Source organism: Tachysurus vachellii, chromosome 16, assembly GCF_030014155.1.
Source record: "Tachysurus vachellii isolate PV-2020 chromosome 16, HZAU_Pvac_v1, whole genome shotgun sequence".
In the NCBI taxonomy this organism is placed as follows: Eukaryota; Metazoa; Chordata; class Actinopteri; order Siluriformes; family Bagridae; genus Tachysurus; species Tachysurus vachellii.
The window spans coordinates 2,748,289-2,770,644 of NC_083475.1; the positions used below are offsets into that span (position 1 = coordinate 2,748,289).

Genomic DNA, 22,356 nt, shown 5'->3' on the forward strand with positions numbered 1-22,356 from the left:
AGTTGTGCTGCTCCTAACCTCTGGAATTCCCTTCCACAATCTATATGTGAAAGTGACTCTCTGACTACTTTTAAATCATGTCTTAAAACTCACTTGTTTAAATGAGCTTTCTCTGATCAATTTTAAACTATTTAATGACAATAATTGTTGTTTGTTGTATTGATTTTATCATCACCACTCAACTGTACGGTGTCCTTGAGTTCCCTGAAAGGCGCCTTTAAATAAAATGTATTATTATTATTATTATTATTATTATTATTATTATTATTATTATTATCTTTATAGAGAGAAATGCTACAATATGAGAAACGTTATCCACCTGTTGGAACTAGAATAAATTTGAAATAAGTAAAAAAGTAATCTGACACTTGATTTATTATACTTGATAAAATCACAGGGGGATTTTCTAAGGTTATGAAAGTCACATGTGGCATCCATACAAGAATAAAAATCTACTAAGAATTGAATGACAGTAAAATTATAATTTACTTTACAGGTGGAAAATATAAGCATGTGTGTGTGTGAGAACAGATCAGCAGTAGAACAGTATGATTATAAAATTCTGAAGAAATACGAAGTGAAACCTGACATGAGTGAAGTCCAGGAAATAAGTGGAGTGTTGTGCTGTGGGATGACTTTCAGCCTCTAGACAAAACGCTTTCCAAAGGGACAGGAAGTAGTCCAGAGGCCTATTTATAGCACACTGTCTGGAGTGACTTAGTCTCTGAGAATAGTCCAACTGCAGAGTAATGAACTCCAAACCAACACAGAATTTCAATTGACTCTTTGATTCTATCTCCATTTACAAGGATTTATGAAAAGGGGAATTAAAGCAACTGATGGGATGAGTGTGGGAACATCATAAGAACATTTTTATTGAAAGAAAAAAGCAGCATCCCAGTTAGATCCAGCAGATTCTCCGATAAATGTTCAGCCCAGTTTGGGTTTGGATGGTTTCTCATCTGTGCTTCATGACTGTATTTGCAGACTTTGACATTTTACGATGTACATTAAGGAAAATATTTCATTTTTTACACTGTGTTCAGCAGTTCTCTAATAAAAGGGTATTTCATGCTATTCTGTATCACATGTAGTCGCGCCATCTCCACCTGCACTCCCGTTGTGGACAATGTGACTGTAAGGCAGCGCTGATTATTAGTATTTTTTTTTTTTTTAATACATTTTGAATTATGTTTGGATTTTACTACATGTATATAGCCTAAAACAATCAGCACAAATAACACTGTTGGATTTAATCTTCATGATAATGTGGATATAACGTATGAAATGGAGTGAAAATTAAATGTCATTAATTCTTATAATCGTTCTTCTCACATTTATTTTCTACAATCTAACTTCAGTTCACAACCTCACCATCTGTGTCGCCAATTCCCTTTGTCTCCAGAATGTGCGTACGCACGTCTCAAAGTTTGCTTAAAGGTGCGCACATTCTCACGTCAAGTTTGGGTTTTTTAGATCACAACCTTTGCGTGGGAACTGGCGTACGTACGTTTCCAGCCCCGTTTTGTGCGCCCGCACGCTTTATAAATGAGACCCCTGGTCCTGTTTGTGGAGTCGAACAGGCTTTGGAGTGAGTATCTATAACTCTCCCCACACACAGTCGGCCTGTGGGACCGGGTGTTATTAGCTGAAGTCGCATGTACACAGTGCTAAACTAATGATTAATTACACTGGGCCGTTGTTCCAGATCGATCAGCCTGCCAGGTTCACAAAGATGAACAAGCAATAAACTGCAGAAATTATATTTATCATCACTCTAATGTACGTTACTGGAGCTGGGTTTCTCAGACTCACGCTCTCATCCTCTCATGAGGATGTTGATGAAGGCATTTACCCCTTTAATGAAAGTGGATTCACACACTCTCCAAGGTTACTATATACATATTTTGTGTGCAGGATTTTTCTAAAACTCTTTTCATTAGGGTGGAGTAAATCTGTGGGTGATCTGTACATTTACATGTACTAGTGCGGTGTTTATCCAGGGCAGTTATTTGAGTTTTAATTATTGATCTACAGTCAATCCTGCCATAACATTAAAAAATCTCATTTCTCTTTCACACAGAAACTTTTTTTCAGGACTGGTTTCAATATATCATCAATGTAGGCTATGAGGAATTTTCCCAGCATAAGACATCAGAAGACTGTTGGAGCAAAAGAAAACCCCATACGCCATGATGCAGTACCCGTAGTGGCCATAGGTGGTGCAGTTTTCTAGACATGGGGTAACACATTTTATTTGTTTGTGCAGCTGTTCTATTGTCTAAAGTACTAGAAAAAGTATACTGTGATATTTGATGCTTATTTTATTCAACCCTCACTATATTCCTTCCCAGCTTAATTCTCTGGGGTGGGCAGTATATAACCTCTATTACTCTTCGCCTCCAGGGGAAGCTAAGCGCTATGGGGTACTTGGAGGCTCTGTGGATTAGATAGTATGAGTGTGAGTGAGCCACGTCTGCCGACCACTGACTGGAGGATCCATCTAATAGGAGAGGTCTGTACAGAAGCAGAGTTGACACCAGAAGTTGGATCAGGAGTGTAATGTTTTGCTTGGATGCAGCATGTCTGCACCTCCTCTGTCCCTGAGCCTGTTTGGGTTTGGCAGACACTGGCTGCTATGTAGCCTTTCTCTTTGATAAAAATTATGCCAGAGTGAAATGGCAGTGCTAATGAGGTACCTTATCCATACCCAGAACACAGTGAACATTTAGTGTGTACACACACACACACACACACACACACACACACACACACACAATCCTCCTAAATAATCTCAATCACAACCTTCAAGGTCTCATCCAACAGTTGAATTCTGGAGAGGAATTAAACTTTTAACATCTTTATTAGATTTCTATTCTTTCAGTAGACACTTATTTTCTTATTTCAAATGTTTATTTCTAGAAAGAAGCTAAATTTGAGACTCAGATGACAATTAGCCTCAAAATTTTTAATGGTCTTATATTTGAGAAATTCTTAATTTATTAGTGAGAAATTTTGTGTTAGATTTTGGTTTTTCATTATTCAAATCTTCATTTGCTAAGAATTTCTTTCTGTGTACTTCATGCGTCATACATCGGTATTGAGCAGTGGGACAAGAAGGACATCGAGGACCTCGGCAGAGTAGCGACTGAAACTTTCTGGCTTAGAAATGATCTGCTCTTCTACTGTGCACACTTCCACTGTGTTAAAGACAAAATAGCTTCCTAACAGAAACCTATTTATTTAACAAGCATGTAGTGCCTGTGGCATCCCTGGAAAATTTGTCTGGTATTTGATTTTCTGTCTCACATTAGCATGAATTGATCCACTCTTACTTACTGAAATACAATCTAGTCACACAGAAGCATATGACAGGATCAGGGAAAGAGCAAAATCTTGGAGTGAGCATGAGTGAGAGGAACAGCCTGACTTTACTGGGGTGATGCATCAGTATGTCCAGCAGATATCAGTGATGCTTTCAGGCACTTTTTTCACTCCACAAGACTAACACTTAAAAAGTCAGTTCATCAATCTCCTGTATTTTATAACATTGGTTTGTTCTGTTCTGGCAGGTAAAAAACAGATTGATACACATCAATGAACATGTAATGTAAAATGAACAGGGTTCATGTGGATTTTCACCTGCTGTTCCAAATAATCCCTCAGTTTTTTATGGGACTGAGGTCCAGGGAATTTTATCCAGGGATCAGAGGTCATTATAAACTCAGTGTAGAATTGTGTTTAGTCTGATTCACTGTACACGATGAACACACACTTCTCACATCTCTGAGTCTGTTTAATGTGATAGAACTAAATGAGTGATGTGTTAATAAACATGTTCTCTATTCTCCATCATGGAAATGCAGGAACACTGGAGTCTTCATCACACACAGATATTCATTAGAACCTGAATATGAAAGAAAAACGTGTGAATTAATCAGCACAAAGTGGACTGTGGCACTTCATGATCAACAGCATGTAATCATCTCTGCTCCAACAGAAACATTATCATCTCCTGTTTATAATGAATCATTCAACATTTCTTCATTCTTACTAACATCTGTGTTCTAACATTTAACAAGAACAAATGAGAACTTCCACAAGTTCTAACAGGATAATGAGCAGATCTTTACCCATCACATCACTGCTCTTATCCAATCACAGGAGCTTTAAATAACAAACACTACTGTGTCATTTAGATCTTGTTCTACATTTATATTTAAGTGCAGACTTTAAGAACAAACTGAGGTGAATTTTACAGAAATGACAGAAGACATAATGTTCAGTAACAATCACTCTCATGAACTCATTTGTGACTTTTTGTAGACTGTCTGAATCCCTGTTTTCTGCCATCAGATGAATTTGAACACAAAACAGTATTAAAGAGAATTGTTAGAAAAATTCTGATTAAACAGAATATAGTGACATTCTATAACCTAATAATCTGAAAGTTATTGAAGAGAAATGTAATGTGTATCAATGTGTAATGATAATGAGGGTAAACTTTTATTAAAAGGTCATTACTCACTTCAGTGTCTGTAGTTTGTAATGTTTATCATCATTAAGATCAGAGAGCAGTTTCTTTCCTGAGTCTCCTAGATTATTATCAGACAGATCCAGTTCTGTCAGGTGTGAGGGGTTTGATCTCAGAGCTGAAGTCAGAGCAGCACAGCCTTCATCTGAGACACCACATTTACACAACCTGTAGAGAGACACAATGAGACACTCTTCACAGGTTGTACACAGGGACATTTCTAGAGTTTAATCACTTTGATCATAGGCCCAGAATTTTATAAAAACCTGAAAACACAGATTTATTTATCTCCTCAGTCCTCAGATACAATGTCAGATTATTAATTATCTGACCAATTCGAGATTTCTAGAGAGAAAAGTAAAAATAGGAGCACAGTGAGGTGGTAGAGCATGGGGTCGGGGTGGGCAGAACGGGGCTAGGGGGGTGTCAAAGTGAGGAGCGGGGTATGGCACAGAAGGGGGAGGGGCACAACATGGACGATGGGGCACAGTAAAGAGGACGGGTACAGTGAGGGGCAAGGCTTTTGATGGGTGGAGCTTAAAGTGGGGCAAAAAAAGTATTTAGTCAGCCACTAATTGTGCAAGCCCTCCCACTTAAAAAGATGAAAGAGGCCTGTAATTTTCATCATAGGTACACATGAACTATGAGAGACAGAATGGGGAAAGAATACAGGAAATCACATTGTCTGATTTTTAAAGAATTTATTTGCAAATTATGGTGGAAAATAAGTATTTGGTGATTAACAAAAGTTCATCTCAATATTTTGTTATATACCCTTTGTTGGCAATGACAGAGGTCAAACGTTTTCTGTAAGTCTCCACAAGCTTTTTACACACTGTTGCTGGTAGTTTGGCCCATTCACCCATGCAGATCTCCTCTAGATCAGTGATGTTTTGGGGCTTTCGCTGGGCAACATGGATTTTTTAACTCCCTCAAAGATTTTCTATGAGGTTGAGATCTGGATACTGGCTAGGCCACTCCAGGACCTTGAAATGCTTCTTACGAAGCCACTCCATTTCCCGGGTGGTGTGTTTGGGATCATTGTCATGCTGAAAGCATCTTCAATGCCCTTGCTGATGATCTCACGATACATGGCCCCATTCATTCTTTCCTTTACATGGATCAGTCGTCCGGTTCCCTTTGCAGAAAAACAGCCCCAAAGCATGATGTTTCCACCCCCATGCTTCACAGTAGGTATGGTGTTCTTTGGATGCAACTCAGCATTCTTTCTCCTCCAAAACATGACAAGTTTTTACAAAAGGTTCTATTTTGGTTTCATCTGACCATATGACATTCTTCCAATCCTCTTCTGGATCATCCAAATGCTCTCTAGCAAACTTCAGACGGGCCCGGACATGTACTGGCTTAAGCAGGGGGACACATTTGGCACTGTAGGATTTGAGTCCCTGGTGGCATAGTGTGTTACTGATGGTAGCCTTTATTACTTTGGTCCCAGCTCTCTGCAGGTCATTCACTAGGTCCCCCTGTGTGGTTTTGGGATTTTTGCTCAACATTTTTGTGATCATTTTGACCCCACAGGGTGAGATCTTGCGTGGAGCCCCAGATTGAGGGAGATTATCAGTGGTCTTGTATGTCTTCCATTTTCTAATAATTGCTCCCACAGTTGATTTCTTCACACCAAGCTGCTTACCTATTGCAGATTCAGTCTTCCCAGCCTGGTGCAGGTCTACAATTTTCTTTCTGGTGTCCTTTGACAGCTCTTTGGTCTTGACCATAGTGGAGTTTGGAGTCTGACTGAGGTTGTGGACAGGTGTCTTTTATACTAATAACGAGTTCAAACAGGTGCCATTAACAGGTAACAAGTTACAGGTCTGTGAGAGCCAGAAATCTTGTTTTTTTGTAGGTGACCAAATACACAACTTGCACAATTGATGACTGACTAAATACTTTTTTGCCCCACTTATATATTGCAGTATTTAACACATCTGAACTATTAAAACAGTCACATTGTTCTGCCGCTGATCCATATTCATGTTTACTTTTCCACGCCATTAAACTGATTCTTACATTTCTATTTGTTACATCTATTCTATTTTTATTCTATTTTCTTTTTTATTATTCTATTTTATTCTATGTTTACATCAAAGTTTATATATACACACTGTGTATGGTTGTGTATGTGAGAAATAAAATATTAATGTAAATGTTTTCTGTAACTTTTCTCTGCTTCACATCTCAACAAAATCTCTGTTTTAATCCGAGTTCACATGAACAGATCTTTCTTGAGAAGATCAGACTGTCAGTAATCCGACTTAAAACAGGGTCAGACTCTAATTAGTGTTTGGAGAAGTTGTTAGTTCATCGGTGTATTTTTTAAACCCAGACTGTGAAAGTGTAAATGGTTTATTCAGTATTGACAAGAACAACTGTGACTGTTTTATTTATACAGAATGTGTTTATCTATTATTACGACCTGGATGAAGATTAGACCATGATTTATCATTAATTTTTTAATATATGATCTTACCTCAGTGTCTCCAGTTTACAGTGAGGATTCACCAGTACAGCAGAGAGAATCTTCACTCCCGAGTCTCCTAGATTATTACAGGACAGATTCAGTTCTCTCAGGTGTGAGGGGTTTGATCTCAGAGCTGAAGTCAGAGCAGCACAGTCTTTATCTGAGACACCACAATCACACAAACTGTATAGAGACACAATGACACACTCTTCATCAACAGATTTTAAAACCCTTTATTACAATTGCTAAAATATTGTCCGATATGTTAAATAAATAATTTTTACAGAAACCATAAATAAAGATTTCTAGTGAGAATGTTTCCTCACATCAAATAGACTAGAACACAATAAATGTTCATCTATTACACTGCAGAAAGGCATGAAACAGTTTAACTCTGTTATAACTGGTTCCCTGTCTCTTGAACAAACAAACCAGCTATACAAAGTTGAGGGAGGGATCAACTGTATTATTTCACACAATACTCAACTACATCAATAGAGGTTTTACTTAACCTGTTTGTGAATTAAGTTATTTTGGTATGCAAACATAAGACATGCAAAATCCACATTTATCAAGGACTCAATCCTTCAGAGATTCCATTTAGACCATTCATAAGTACAAACAATTACCAAAAACAAACAAATAACAAAGATAATAGAGAAAAAAAAAAAAAGAAAGCACAGCAAGTTTTATAAATGGAAAGAACACTTGTACTTATGGCAAAGTCCAGACACAATGCAAGAAACGTCCCATATGACCTGGCACATCAGGCTCTTCCACAACGACAGCACCTCCAAACTATTCCCACAGCATGCGTTGATGTACAAGAAGTGTAGTCCATAAACCAAAAATCCTTATACAAAAGAAAGTACAAACATTGAGAAAAAAAGGTGTGAAAGACAAACCCTTGCCTCAGAACTACATTCCACACATACACCTCAGCCATGCAAGGCAGAACTACCCAGAATTAATCATTCAGTGGCTACAATCAAATATCTACTTACAATTGAGCAGCAAACAATCAAGTCTCTCAACCAGGATGGTCTCTCAGGGCAGAGAAGGAACACAAGGCACACCATGCTGTCCTCTCACTTACTCTACTACCTTCTCACCTTTTAATCACACCCAGGGAGCACCTAGAACCCCCTGGTGGTCAGGATGAAAAACTTCACCCATGGAACCCTGTACAGTTCATGACACTGTTACATACCCTTCCCCTCAGTGGAAGGCTTAACATAACCATGATAAGGCTTTAAGTTCTGTACATGAAAAGTGTCTGGATGATCAGGGTCATCTAAGAATGCAACAGAACAATTAACTGGACCTAGACACTTTAAAATTTTAGCTGAACCTTTCCACTTGGCAGCTAGTTTAGACATGAAACCTTCACTAGCCCGTGACAAGGGATGAGAGCGCACCCATACCAACTCCCCAACCTGATAATGAGCATGCTTTCTATGAAGGTTATAATAGCGCCCTTGCTTTCTTTGAGCTTGCTCCACATTCTCCTTCACTGACTTTATTAGGTTCCCATATCGTTCCAGCACGGCATACGCAGGATGGCTGGGATCAGGTGGACTCGACAAGGCACGCTCTACAGGTCCTTTTAGTTTTCGCCCTAAAGTAATTTCAGCAGGTGTGAATCTAGTGGATTCTTGCCAGGCTGTATTAATGGCAAACCTGAATTCTGCAAGCCAGCGATCCCAATGATGATAATGTTCATTGACGTAGGAGGCTATCATAGTTTTGAGTGTGCGGTTAATGCGCTCTGTGAGATTAGTTTGTGGATGACTGGCAGTAGTAAGTTTTTGAGTTACTCCCCACTGCTTGCACACTAAATTCAAGAGGTGTGAGGAAAATTGTGCTCCTCTATCAGAAACTAAATAGACTGGGGTACCCCATCGAGTGAAGATCTCATTTACCAGAATATGAGCTATTTGTGGTGCTTTGGCTACACGTAGAGGGAACAACTCAACCCATTTTGAGCAGTAATCTACGATCACCTCATTCTGCCTTGGACTCCTAGGAAAAGGTCCCATTATGTCCACTCCTATCATATATCCTGGCTCCACCACTGGGGTATTCTGCAAGTAACCAGACAACTTGGAGATTGAGGGTTTGTACATCTGGCACACTTGACACTCTACAGTGCTTCCAAACATCAGAGCGTAAACTGGGCCAATACACCATATCAAGCAATCTCAGAAGGGTTTTGAGTCGACCAAAATGCCCACTCAAAGGATTATCTTGGGCATATTTCAAGAATTCTTTGCGCAAGACTTCTGGTACCATCTGCTGAAATTTCTGCCCCTTCTGTCCATCTGGCACGCTACGAAATAAAAAGCCATTCCTTACAACATAATGAATTCTTGAGAGATCGCTATCGGTTTGTGTAAGGGCCTTATTGATTAGTTCCTTTATTTCAGCATCTTCTTGCTGAGCTTTGGCAATTTCATCCCAATCTACTGGCAGGCTTGAGGGTGTTACTGTTGAACTAGCAGTCTTTACTTGCCTCACCATGTTCACAACCGCAGCGTCTTCCAGACTCCGGGATAATGTATCTGGGACCACATTGCATTGGCCTTTTCGGTACTTAACTGTAAAATCGAACTCCTGCAGCCGTATAGCCCATCGGGTCAATCTTGATGAGGGTTTGGGATGATTAAAAACCCAAGTCAACGCTGCGTGATCAGTTATAACTTCGAAGGGTCTACCCTCCAAATAAGGCCTCCACTTCTCCACAGCCCACAAAACAGCACAGCACTCCTTCTCAGACACAGAGTATGCCTTTTCAGCTCCCTGAAGTAAGCGTGAAGCATAAGCTATAACATGCTCTTCGCCTTCTATGTCTTGAGTCAGAACCGCTCCTAGTCCTCTCTCCCTGGCATCTGTCTGCACTTTGAATGGTCGAGAAAAGTCTGGGGAAATCAGGACAGGGGTTTGAGTTAGATCATTCTTGATAGTTTCAAATGCTTCTTGACAGGACTCTGTCCAAGCCCAAGTGGCTCCCTTCTTTTTCAAAGCATGGAGAGGGGCTGCTTTTTCTGAAAATCGTGGTACAAATCGGTGATACCACCCAGCAAGTCCTAAAAACCTTTGCACATCTTTCAAAGATTGAGGCACTGGAAATTGACTCACTGATGCCATCTTAGCAGGATCCGTTTTAATGCCTTCTCCTGAGATCACATGACCCAAAAAAGTTAGAGACCTTTGCATCATGTCACACTTTTTAAGGTTTAAAGTCAGCCCAGCTTGACGAAGACAGCTAAAAACTTGACTGAGGTGCAGCAGGTGTTCATTCTCATCCTTTGAGTATACCACAATATCGTCAATATATACAAAGCAGCACTTTCCCTTGACTTCTGAGTACACATTCCATTAAACGCTGAAATGAGGCTGCGGCATTCTTGAGGCCAAACGGTAGACGTAAGAACTCAAATAGCCCTGAAGATGTCACAAAAGCAGTTTTAAGTATGCTCTCAGGCTCCAACTCCACCTGCCAATATCCACTTTTGAGATCTAAAGTGCTGAAAACTCTTGCTCCATGTAAAGATCCCAAAATATCCTGGATGTGGGGCATCGGATAAGCATCCAAATAAGTTTTTGAGCTCAATCCTCGAACGTCTACACAAAACCTAGATCCACCGTCTTTCTTAGGAACAATAACAACAGGTGAAGCCAATGGGGAGTTAGAAGGTCGTATTATATTATTGGCTAACATCTTAATCTCTTTGTCAATGAATTGTTGTTTCTCCAACGATACACGATATGCTCTCCTACGGAGAGGAACTTCATCTACAGTGTTGATGCAGTGCTTGATTACTGAAGAATGTCCTACCTTATTTGTGCACACCGTAGGCCATTCACTCATCAACTTCTTCAAGTGATTCTGGAACTCTGAGGTGGTATCAGCTTTGAATGCTAGTTGTTGAACAATCAACAAGACTTCTGTTGATACTTCACCAAGCAAAGCCAGATAAAAGGAAACCAAAAAGTTAGAGAAGGACTTAACTGGCAAAAGGGGAAACTTCTCACTCTGGTTTTCCTCTTGGGAAACTATGCCATATTGGGCCCTTCGGAAATCAAGCATAATCCCGGCAGAAGTTAAAAAATCCATGCCCAGAATTATTGGTACTGTCAGATCTGAATCTCTTAACACATACAATGTCAGTTTGAGTTTTTGTTCTTGCAGCTCACATTCCCAGTTAGACATGCCTATGGCAGAATACATTTGACCATTGGCTAACATCTCAGAATTGGCATTGCTCCAATATCGCTTGGATTCTTCAAAATCTCTTTCTATTTGGGTCCCTATCCTTACTAATTCACTTATGTCTCTTACTGTTCCCCGCAACAGGCTTGCCAGACGAGGATTGCAGTTTCGTAATATGTCTTGCACCATCTCTCTCTCTGACATGTCCTTCTTCCATCTTAGACACAATGCTCTATAATGGAATGCAAAATCACGTATACTCTCCTTAGCTCCTTGTTTCCTCTCCAGAAGCCTTCTTTCAGCCTCAGCCTCATAATCATCATTTAAAAATGAGCAGAGAAAGATTACCTTAAACTGTTGCCATGTCAATACGGTCCTCTTCTCTGCTAACCACCAATCTTTTGCTGTACCCTTCAATACTGAAGTAAGAGAAGCGAGAATTTCAGAGTCACTCAAGGGTCGAATGGCCAAATACTCTTCACACCGTTCGATAAAAGACACAGGATCGATCTCTGCATCACTTCCAAAACTGGGAAACTCTACTTTTACAGGGGGCAGATACGTGGGTGCAGGTACAGATTCAGTGTTGACTGAGAGATGCTGAGATGCATGGGTCTTCCTCACACCTTGACGTGTAATTGTTGTGTACTGCTCAGGAGTGAGTGTAGATACTGGAGTTGATGTGGCTGGTACCCAGGATCTTAGCTTGTTATCAATCTGTAGATCTCTCCTTTTTAAACAGTCAAGCATAGACTTCCCCAGATCTTATATACTCAGTTCTAATATTTTTTTTAACTCTGTCACACTTCCTCTCAATGAGATATGCCAGCCTTTCCTCCAGGGATCCACATTGAACATCAAGATCAGCTTGCAAGCAACACTGGCTCACCTTCTGAATACAGTCTGCACTGCATTTCTCCAGGTTGACAACTCGTCCTTTTAATTCCTCTATTGCTGCATGTAGGGACAAGTTCAAGGTAACTTCTTCCTTTTCATCAGGTGGTAGAGGCATTGTAGAGCGAGGTTGTGGCTCTGCATCTGCAATGGAATCATCCTCTTCAGAATTAATATACAGCTCACTCAATGTATGTACGAGTTCTTTAACAGGTTCTCTACGAGTCACAAATGGACCAGCCGTAAAATCAGGGTTGGGCATGCTCTCATCCTTCTCATCAGGACCTAAGTCTTCCATTTCTTATTTTGCATATCAAAGTAGCTAAGAATAAATACAGATCTGTCCCTGTTCGGGTGCCATCTATAACTGGTTCCCTGTCTCTCGAACAAACAAACCAGCTATACAAAGTTGAGGGAGGGATCAACTGTATTATTTCACACAATACTCAACTACATCAATAGAGGTTTTACTTAACCTGTTTGTGAATTAAGTTACTTTGGTATGCAAACATAAGACATGCAAAATCCACATTTATCAAGGACTCAATCCTTCAGAGATTCCATTTAGACCATTCATAAGTACAAACAATTACCAAAAACAAACAAATAACAACAAAGATAATAGAGAAAAAAAAAAAAGAAAGCACAGCAAGTTTTATAAATGGAAAGAACACTTGTACTTATGGCAAAGTCCAGACACAATGCAAGAAACGTCCCATATGACCTGGCACATCAGGCTCTTCCACAACGACAGCACCTCCAAACTATTCCCACAGCATGCGTTGATGTACAAGAAGTGTAGTCCATAAACCAAAAATCCTTATACAAAAGAAAGTACAAACATTGAGGGAAAAAAAGGTGTGAAAGACAAACCCTTGCCTCAGAACTACATTCCACACATACACCTCAGCCATGCAAGGCAGAACTACCCAGAATTAATCATTCAGTGGCTACAATCAAATATCTACTTACAATTGAGCAGCAAACAATCAAGTCTCTCAACCAGGATGATCTCTCAGGGCAGAGAAAGAACACAAGGCACACCATGCTGTCCTCTATCTTACTCTACTACCTTCTCACCTTTTAATCACACCCAGGGAGCACCTAGAACCCCCTGGTGGTCAGGATGAAAAACTTCACCCATGGAACCCTGTACAGTTCATGACACTGTTACACTGTAAACAATATGGACATCCATGGATTTACATTTAAATCAGTTTACTTTTGAGGTAGAGATGTTTTAAAATTATTTTTTTCCAACATCAAACTTCCCTCTGATCACTGATCACTAATCATCATCATCATCATCATCATCAGCTGATAAACAGGTTTGTGAACTTCAGAATATATAATCAGTACAAATCTGTTCTTAACTTGTTTAAAAGTGTTTCTATTACTAAAGTACACAAAACACACCAGACAAGACACAACCTTGTCTAACACCTCTATAAACTTTATAAGGCACCACATAAGTTATCAATAACAAACTCATCAGTCTCCAGTTTTTAATATCATTTAGGTCAGGTGTAGTTTCCCCTTCAGAGGGGGCTTTTAGAACTGGGGGAATATTGTTACTCTCTTGTGGTTCTCATAAAAGCTGGATCATGTTGATAGACTTGTGTTTCTAACAACAACCTTGACAACACAAATATATAGTACAAATACTGACATGTATAGTGTAGGTTTAGTTCATTCACCTCTGAATCATTCTGTTTTCTACAGTGGAATCTTGTTACAATTTAATTTTATTATAACAGTTAGAGTGTAAAACAGACCCACTTGTACACTGAACAGAATTTTACGTTCTTATATTATAATACAGAGAACTTCTTTATTTCTGTTCTGTTTATAACAAGTTGTACTGATTTGTCTGTGCGAAATCATCAGTGTGCAGTGAAAAGAAACAATCTTCCTCCTCAGGACAGTGATGATGAAAATAAAACTTCTGCTTCGGTCTCACTATTAGATAATGTGTCTTACTGAGGATCAAGTCATGTGACTCTCAGAGAGATGATCTTACCTCAGTGTCTCCAGTTTACAGTGAGGATTCTCCAGTACAGCAGAGAGACTCTTCACTCCTGAGTCTCCTAGATTATTCCCAGACAGATCCAGTTCTCTCAGGTTTGAGGGGTTTGATCTTAGAGCGGAAGTCAGAGCAGCACAGCCTTTATCCGAGATACCACAATACCACAACCTGTATAGAGACACAATGACACACTCTTCATCAACAGATTTTTATTATATAAAGTATAATTAACACTGAACAAAACATTCCTGTCAGATTGTGAACAGTGGGTGGGCCTGCGTAAAACAGGGTGGGCACAGGTTTGAGAAGAAACTCAAAATCAGCAGTCACCCAAAAGAACTTACATGACTGTAAAAAGAGGACAATGAGCTGAAAGAGATCTGTTCATTTATCAGTTGTTTATGTAGCACACACACACACACACACACACACACACACACACACAGCTTCACCATTCAATAGGACTGTCACCATTAGTGTGTATGGACACTTAATATAGTGTACATGATATTTAAAGTCTATCAGTTTAAACACAGGATATTTTTTAATTAAACATATAGGCTATAATGTTAAATCATGAAGGAAAATCTAACTAATGATATTAGGTAAATTATTGTTTTAAAATAACTGAGAAATCACACAAATTGCTTTAGATTTATTTTCAGTCTATGAGGAGATCCATTATAACTGTCTGATTATTATTTAGTTTGGTGATATTTAATATAATTTTATTTAAGTGATGATTTTAACAGAATAGTCAGAATGAACCACCACATCATATATTATTAAATAAATGCATTGAGTGTTTTAATTGGAGTTAAAATGACTTTGTGTTGGTGTTGCCCCATGTACTCCTAAACCAACTGCAGTTCTGTTCTTCAGCTCTCAGATGACTCCAATCTCCACTCTGACACTGTTCTCCAGTGTAAACACAAACTGAAACACATTTCATCTTATTATATCCTCTGATTACAGTGTAGGAGTTTCAGGGGTAAAGACACAGTGTGGTGTCTGTTTCAGAGAAGATAAACTCTTTATTAAACTAGTCTGTTACATGACTACACACCACACAGAAATGTTACTGAGCAAAGTCACTCAATGAAGCTTCTTAAAGCAGCAGCTCCTAGTGAGTGACAACTGGGGTTTATTAATAATTCTAACATTATAACAGAGTTTATGTAGGTGGACCAGGACTCCAAATGGGTGGGACCAGGACCCTGGAGCTTCACCGGTGATATTAGTTTATTATATTATTTACAATTATTGATATTAAGTTTTTCTTGCGCTGAAACCAAACTCAAGATTTTTAGAATTTTTCTCTTATTTACTTTACTTTATATAATTGATATTATTTATATATAGCTTTACTGCATAAGTGATTCTGAAAAGAAATCATTGTAACTTAATGACTAACCTATTTGTTTTGAATGTTGTAGTGTTACAGAACATTTCAGGTGAAAGACAACACTGTATATACTGTAACTGCTGCTTTTAGTGAGTTATTGTGACTCAGAGAGATGATCTTACTTCAGTGTCTCCACTTTACAGTGAGGATTCTCCAGTCCAGCAGAGATAATCTTCACTCCTGAGTCTCCTAGAGTATTCCAGGACAGATCCAGTGTTTTCACAGTCAGATGAAGTTCTCTCAGTTTGGAGGTTTCTGATCTGAGCGCTGAGACCAGAGATGACCAACATTTTACTCCAAGTGAATCACAGCTGATACTAAAGGAAATAAAATAAAACATAATGAACTCACACTAGTGCAAATGATCAAACACATCCTCAAAGCTTTCACTGAACCTTCTCATTTTTATAAATACTGAAAGTACAAACAGTACTTTCAGTACAGTTTTTCTTAGGTAATAATGATGAAAACAGAAAGCGAGCATCCTTGAGCACCTACTGCACAGAACAATAAATAACACCAAAACAACAGTTTTGTAATAAATGGGTGACAAAACAAATACAAATCAATCAATAATATTTAGAATGAGAATAAAACCTTACAGTTTTAATAATCAATTCATATTAAAAATGAGGTAAAATAATACATTTTTTTTTATAATAAAATACATTATAAAATATACCGTCATAATTGTTAGTTGAGAAACTATTTTACATCATTTGAGCATGACCTAATGTATAGAGAAAATGAAGTTCAACCAATTTTACTGTGGAATTTTTTTAATAATCCCTCAAAATCACCATATCTTTTACAAATTTAAAAGTGTTAGGTGATAAAACTCCCTCAGATCACTCATAATGACCTACTCTATGCTCACAATAAAGATCAAATAATTCTGCTCTGGAATTCTGAAGTAATTTTCATTCAAACTAGATATTTCTGTCTATTTTATTCAACCAGAAACCGAATTTGATGCATTATAAAATGAACATTTCGAGATGTTAGTTGCTCAAACCAAATCAGATCACTTAAGAATGCCCTCTTCTATGCTCACAATAAACATCTAAACAATTGTACTGTAGGATTTTGAAGTAATAGCTCTTCAAACTCACAGTCTATGTTTTAATATAATTGACATTTTGATTCATTTCTAAATTTGATTGATTTTTGATTGGACAGTTTAATTGTTAGTTGATCAAAGTCAGATCATTTCATAATGGCCTATTCTATGGTCACTATAATGCTCAAGAAACTTTATTGTGGAAATGTTTAATATTTGCTCTTTAAATTTTTGCCAGGAGGCACTTTTAATCCATGATAAAATAGATATTTCAAATTGTTAGTTGATCAAACTGAATCAGTTCACTTTATATTGAGATATGTCATGCTCACAGTAAAGACAAAATAATTCTACTGTATAACTACTTAACTTTAATCCATATTAAAAGGCTTGATTTATCTTTATTTTAAGCATAGAGTAGGTCATCCATACAGTAAGTGATATCAGTCAGTTTGATCAACAGTCAATGTGAATTTTCCATTTTATAATGGATTAAATGTTGCCCACTGGCTGAATTATAATAATTTAATGATGTAATCAATGTAATGATTTTAAAAGGGAATTACTAAACAATTCCACAGTAAAATTAGCTAATATATATTCTTAACATAGAGTAGATCATTTCATGATCTGAGTGAGATTTATCAACTAACACTTTAAAAGTTCCTGGCACAATAATATTGCCAGATATTGTGATTTTGAACAGGAATTATTAATGAATTCCACAGTAAAAAATTGAGCATAGAGTCATGCTGAAGTGATGGGAGATTTTTTTTAGTTTTATCAACTTTCAAAAACTGAGGGTTCATGGTGTAGCTAACAAAAAACAGAGACAAAAAAAAAAATGTTACCATTTTCTTACAGTAATCTTACATACACAACTAAATCCACAAAAATGAGCCTTCAACAAATTAAATATTGACCAATATCAAATAGTATACTCAACTCAAATACTTTCTCTGACAAGTGCTCAACAATTCCTTTTAACAAAGATGAAATATTTAATTTATCACTGTTATGTATTCTGTCATTATTATAAAGGAGACATATCACTAGCATGCTGTACAAACCAATTTAATAAATTTAGAGAGTTCATGCCGTCTATTTTATAGCACCAAAATGAACAATAAAGACATCGCAACAATAAATCTGACCCCAAATGAGACTCACACCAACCTTGTGCCTCCTTCAGTCAGGTACTTAACAAACAAAAGTTAGAAAAATGTCTTTTAAGATGCAAACATTACAGTACTATGTTTTCACTCCTCACTGTTTATTACGACATTAGGTCCCTTTTATTGTCATTTACACATGGGCATATAGTGTTTGGGGAACTGGGATGTTTGGATGATAAGGCATTTCATAATTCATAAAGATTTTAAGGCCTATATCACTGTGGAATGTAGAAGAGTCTAAATCAATAATTATTTCAGTCTCTCATAGATATTACAACTCAAATATTATATGAAATAAACTTTTCCCTCACTGAATGTGGGAACCCTAATCTAAAGTACAAAATGTTAGACTAATGAATGTTAAGTTGCAGCTCAGCAGCCTGTTGACTTGAAGATAAATCACTGCTCAGGTGATCAAAACCTCCATCACCTAAAGCTCTTTACAGAACTGCAGCAACTTAAATGATCAGAAGCAATTATTTATTTTCTTATTAAAGAAAATAAATTATTTTCTTATTTCTAAACTTTTACTATACTCAGTAGTCCAGAGGTCATTTTACACATCAAATGAGTGTGAAGGAAAATGACTGGTCTCTTAACAATTCTTGTTCTGAAACCATTTTTATAATAATAATAATAATAATAATAATAATAATAATAATAATAATAATAATAATAAAAATAATAATAATAATAATAATAATAATTGTTGTACATTATTATTATTATTATTATTATTATTATTATTATACTACTACTACTACTACTACTACTAATAATAATAATAATAATAATAATTGTTATTATTATTATTATTATTATTATTATTATTATTATTATTATTATTATTAGTAGTAGTAGTAGTAGTAGTAGTAGTAGTATAAAAATGTTTCCTCTAATGAGTAGAAGTTTTTGTATAGTCAGCTTTCTATGAAAGATCATTTCCACCTCACAAATAGAACCTAATAATGAAGAAAATCTTTTGGGGGATTAGAATTTTTCATTCTCTCTAACGGTGTAACAGTAGAACAGTTATATTCAGATTTACTTACATTGCTTTACTGGATTCTGCAATCACAGGCATCATCTTCAGAACAACATCTTCTGTTATTTTATCTGTACTGAAATATTCACTCAGGTCAAACTCATCCAGCTCCTGTGCTGATGTCAGTAACACAAACACCAGAGCAGACAGCTGTGAAGAAGAAAGTTCACTTTGTTTTCCAGATTTCAGGTAGTGTTGGATTTCCTCCACTAGAGAATTATCACCCAGTTCATTCAGACAGTGGAACAGATTGATGGATTTCTCTGTAGGAAGATTTTTACTGATCTTCTTCTTAATGTACTGAAGTGTTTCCTTTTTGCTCTGTGAGCTACTTCCTGTCTGTGTTACTATAACATGTAAGAGTTTCTGATTGGACTCCAGTGAGAGACCCAGAAGAAAACGAAGGAAAAGATCCAGATGTCCAGTCTCACTCTGTAAAGTCTGATCTACAGCACTGTCGTGTACATCTGAGATTGTATTTTCTTCCATCCACTGGTTAGAGTTCTGATTCTGTTTAAGAACATTTCTTTTCTCCTTCATGAAGGTCACATGCACATACAGAGCTGCGAGATGCTCCTGAATGCTCAGATGAACAAAGCAGTACACTTTACTCTGGTGAAGCCCAAACTCCTCTATGAAGATCTGAGTACACACACCTGAGTACACTGCTGCTTCTCTCACATCAATACCACACTCTCTCAGGTCTTCATCATAGAAGATCAGGTTCCCTTTCTTCAGCTGCTGAAAAGCCAGTTGTCCCAGTTTAAGAAGCATTTCTTCATCACTCTCCTGCTTCTTTGAGTATTTTTCTTTTATGATGTTTGTCTGAATGATGAGGAAGTGTGTGTACATTTGCGTCAGAGTCTTGGGGATCTCTCCACTCTCTGCTTCACCCAACATTCTCTCTAGAACAGTGGCTGAAATCCAGCAGAAGACCGGGATGTGACACATGATGTAGAGGCTTCTTAATGACTTCAGGTGTGTGATGATGTTATTGGCCAGGCTCTGATCACTGATCCTCTTCCTGAAGTACTCCTCCTTCTGTGGGTCATTGAACCCTCGTACCTCTGTGACTCGATCCACACACTCAGAGGGGATTTGATCAGCTGCTGCAGGTCTGGAGGTGATCCAGATGAGAGCAGAGGGAAGCAGATTCCCTTTGATCAGGTTTATCAGCAGCACAGGCACTGATGCTGATTCAGTTACATCACATACTCTCACTGTGTTCTGGAAATCTAGAGGAAGACGACACTCGTCCAATCCGTCAAAAATGAACAGAACCTTTTCCAAACTGAACATTTCTGTTTGTTTTGTTTCCTTAAAAAAGACATGAAGGAGCTCCATCAGACTCAGTGTCTGGTCCTTCATCAAGTTCAGCTCTCTGAAAGGAAGTGGAAATATGAGGTGGACGTCCTGATTTACTTTCCCTTCAGCCCAGTCCAGAATGAAATTCTGCACAGAGACTGTTTTTCCGATGCCAGCGACTCCCTTTGTCAGCACAGTTCTGATGGGTTTGTCTTGTTTAGATAAAGGCTTAAAGAGGTCATTGCATTTGATTGGTGTTTCCTCTGTTGTTCTTCTCCTGGATGCTGCCTCGATCTGTCTCACCTCATGTTCATTATTGACTTCTCCACTGTCTCCCTCTGTGATGTAGAGCTCTGTGTAGATCTCATTCAGGAGTGTTTGGGTTCCCAGGTTTATCATCACTCCATTCAAACACTGAAACTTCTTCATCAGATTTAATTTAAACTTTTTCTGGATTTCATTTACAGCAGCAGATTCTGGCTTGTGCCTGTGATATGGAGAAGCAGGAAGATGGGGTGAGACCTCAGGTTTATAATATCAGTGTGTCATTGTCACAGTTATGTTGGTTTTGATCTTACCCTGTATCTGTCATCTTCGTTTCTGTTCTTTTTCCTGTCTTCTCTAGATCACTGTGAATGTAAATTGTAGTTGATCATTTCATCAGTTCACAATACAGTAGTGGTAGTTTTCTCACTACTTAATACCACATGACTATGGAACATTATGGAACTGCAGAAAAATGTCTGTTCCTATTTTAACTCTAGTTATTCTAGGTTTATTTCTGTGTGTCTTTTAGGGATGTGACTGAATCCATTACACTGAATGAACAGGTAATGTGTTCTAAACAGACACAAATACAGATAGTTTATATGAAATCATGTCAGAAAGGTTCACAGGTATAATAAAATCCCTAACTATAACCAGTATAACACTACAGCCTGAATGTGACACCAGTCCATCACACATAGGGGCAATTTATCTTCACCAGTCCACATACCGCACCAGTACTGGTATGTGTTTGGAAGGTGGGAGGAAACTAGAGAACCTGAAGGAAACCTACATGGAAAAGGAGAGAACATGTGAAACTCCACACAGACAGACAGTGGGGACCATGAAACTGTGAGGCAGCAACTTGTGTTTCATTAAAACAGGATTTATTCAATAATAAAAACACATTTGTAGCCTAGTGGTCTAGGTCCTGGATTATTGATCAGAAGGTTGCAAGTTTGAATCCCAGGTCTGCCACTGCAGGGCCCCTGAGCAAGGCAGGGAGTTGTATAAAATGAGATCTAAATGTAAGACACTCAGGATACAGGCGTAAATGTAAACATGTCTCTCAATCTGCAGATACTTCCATGATCTTTCTGTATAACTTAATTCAGTGCTTTGCTCTGTCTCAGAATTAAGTCTCAGATTAAAGGTTTAATCTGTGCTTTAATGCCCAGTAAATGATCTAAGAAAAAAACAGACATTGCCTGTGTCCATATATTGGTATATACAATCACCATAAACACAACACTCTTCATGGACACAAAACCAACCAATGGTGATCTCTTTCCCTAGAGTTTAAAACAAAAACATATCCTTAATTTATCCTTGATATTAATTTTAAGGTCAGTGTTGAATATTTACACTACATTTACATCCAGACGTAAATTAACACTACAGTACATGCATTTCTGTGTGTAACTGAAAGTATTGTATTATCACTAAAATTTTATAGTATAATATAAATATCATAACTATCAAAACTGCAGCTAATGACTGTGTAAATAAAATGTAACACTGAGTGTATTAAACATCCCCGTTCATGTCTTACAGTAATCACACAATGGCTCTGTAGATTTCCTGATTGAATTCTGGTGTAACTCTGGAAGATTCTTATGGCTGGGTATAATGTCACTGGATAAATGGTGCTAAGTTGTGGTCTAGTCTGCAATGAACAAACATACAGTGGACCAAAAAGAGTATTTGGACATTTAAGGTATACTTACAAACATGAATTTCACTGCATTAAAACACAGCACATCAAACTAAGTGGCATTTATTTTAAAAGATACCACAAGTTAGCTTTGCAAGAAAAAAAAAAATTAATGTTTCCAATAAATAGATTTCAATATTAAGAATTTAATTACTGAATTTAGACACAGGCTTCATTATAGGTCATAATCAGTGTTTTAGTATTTAGTTTGACATCCTGTTTATCTAGTTAAATTTCCC

At 37.6% G+C, this 22,356-nt stretch overlaps 3 protein-coding genes across 3 annotated transcripts in view; 1 reads left to right on the forward strand and 2 right to left on the reverse strand.

Annotated features, from left to right (window-relative positions):
• The window catches only part of LOC132858821 (NACHT, LRR and PYD domains-containing protein 12-like), a 301,006-nt gene that overhangs the window by 272,802 nt on the left and 5,848 nt on the right, over positions 1 to 22,356 (reverse strand). The gene's annotated exons all lie outside the window — the stretch shown is intronic.
• Positions 1 to 22,356, forward strand: part of LOC132858895 (uncharacterized) — a 338,173-nt gene that overhangs the window by 16,271 nt on the left and 299,546 nt on the right. The window lies entirely within an intron of this gene.
• Positions 2,983 to 22,065, reverse strand: LOC132858848 (NACHT, LRR and PYD domains-containing protein 3-like). The gene is made up of 8 exons (XM_060889368.1): positions 21,956 to 22,065; positions 20,715 to 20,765; positions 18,839 to 20,623; positions 15,674 to 15,868; positions 14,141 to 14,314; positions 7,023 to 7,196; positions 4,529 to 4,702; positions 2,983 to 3,913 (listed from the first exon to the last, which is right to left on the reverse strand). Exons 2-8 carry the CDS (start codon positions 20,726 to 20,728, stop codon positions 3,901 to 3,903), a joined length of 2,529 nt encoding a protein of 842 aa, XP_060745351.1. The 5' UTR covers positions 20,729 to 20,765; positions 21,956 to 22,065; the 3' UTR covers positions 2,983 to 3,900.

Excerpts from the sequence above, each read along its gene's own strand:
- LOC132858848 (XM_060889368.1), bottom strand. Across the intron at positions 15,869-18,838 it reads GCAGAATCCAGTAAAGCAAT|TATCAGCTGTGATTCACTTG; the intron begins GTAAGTAAATCT and ends TATTTCCTTTAG. Across the intron at positions 14,315-15,673 it reads TGTAAAGTGGAGACACTGAA|GTTGTGGTATTGTGGTATCT; the intron begins GTAAGATCATCT and ends GTCTCTATACAG.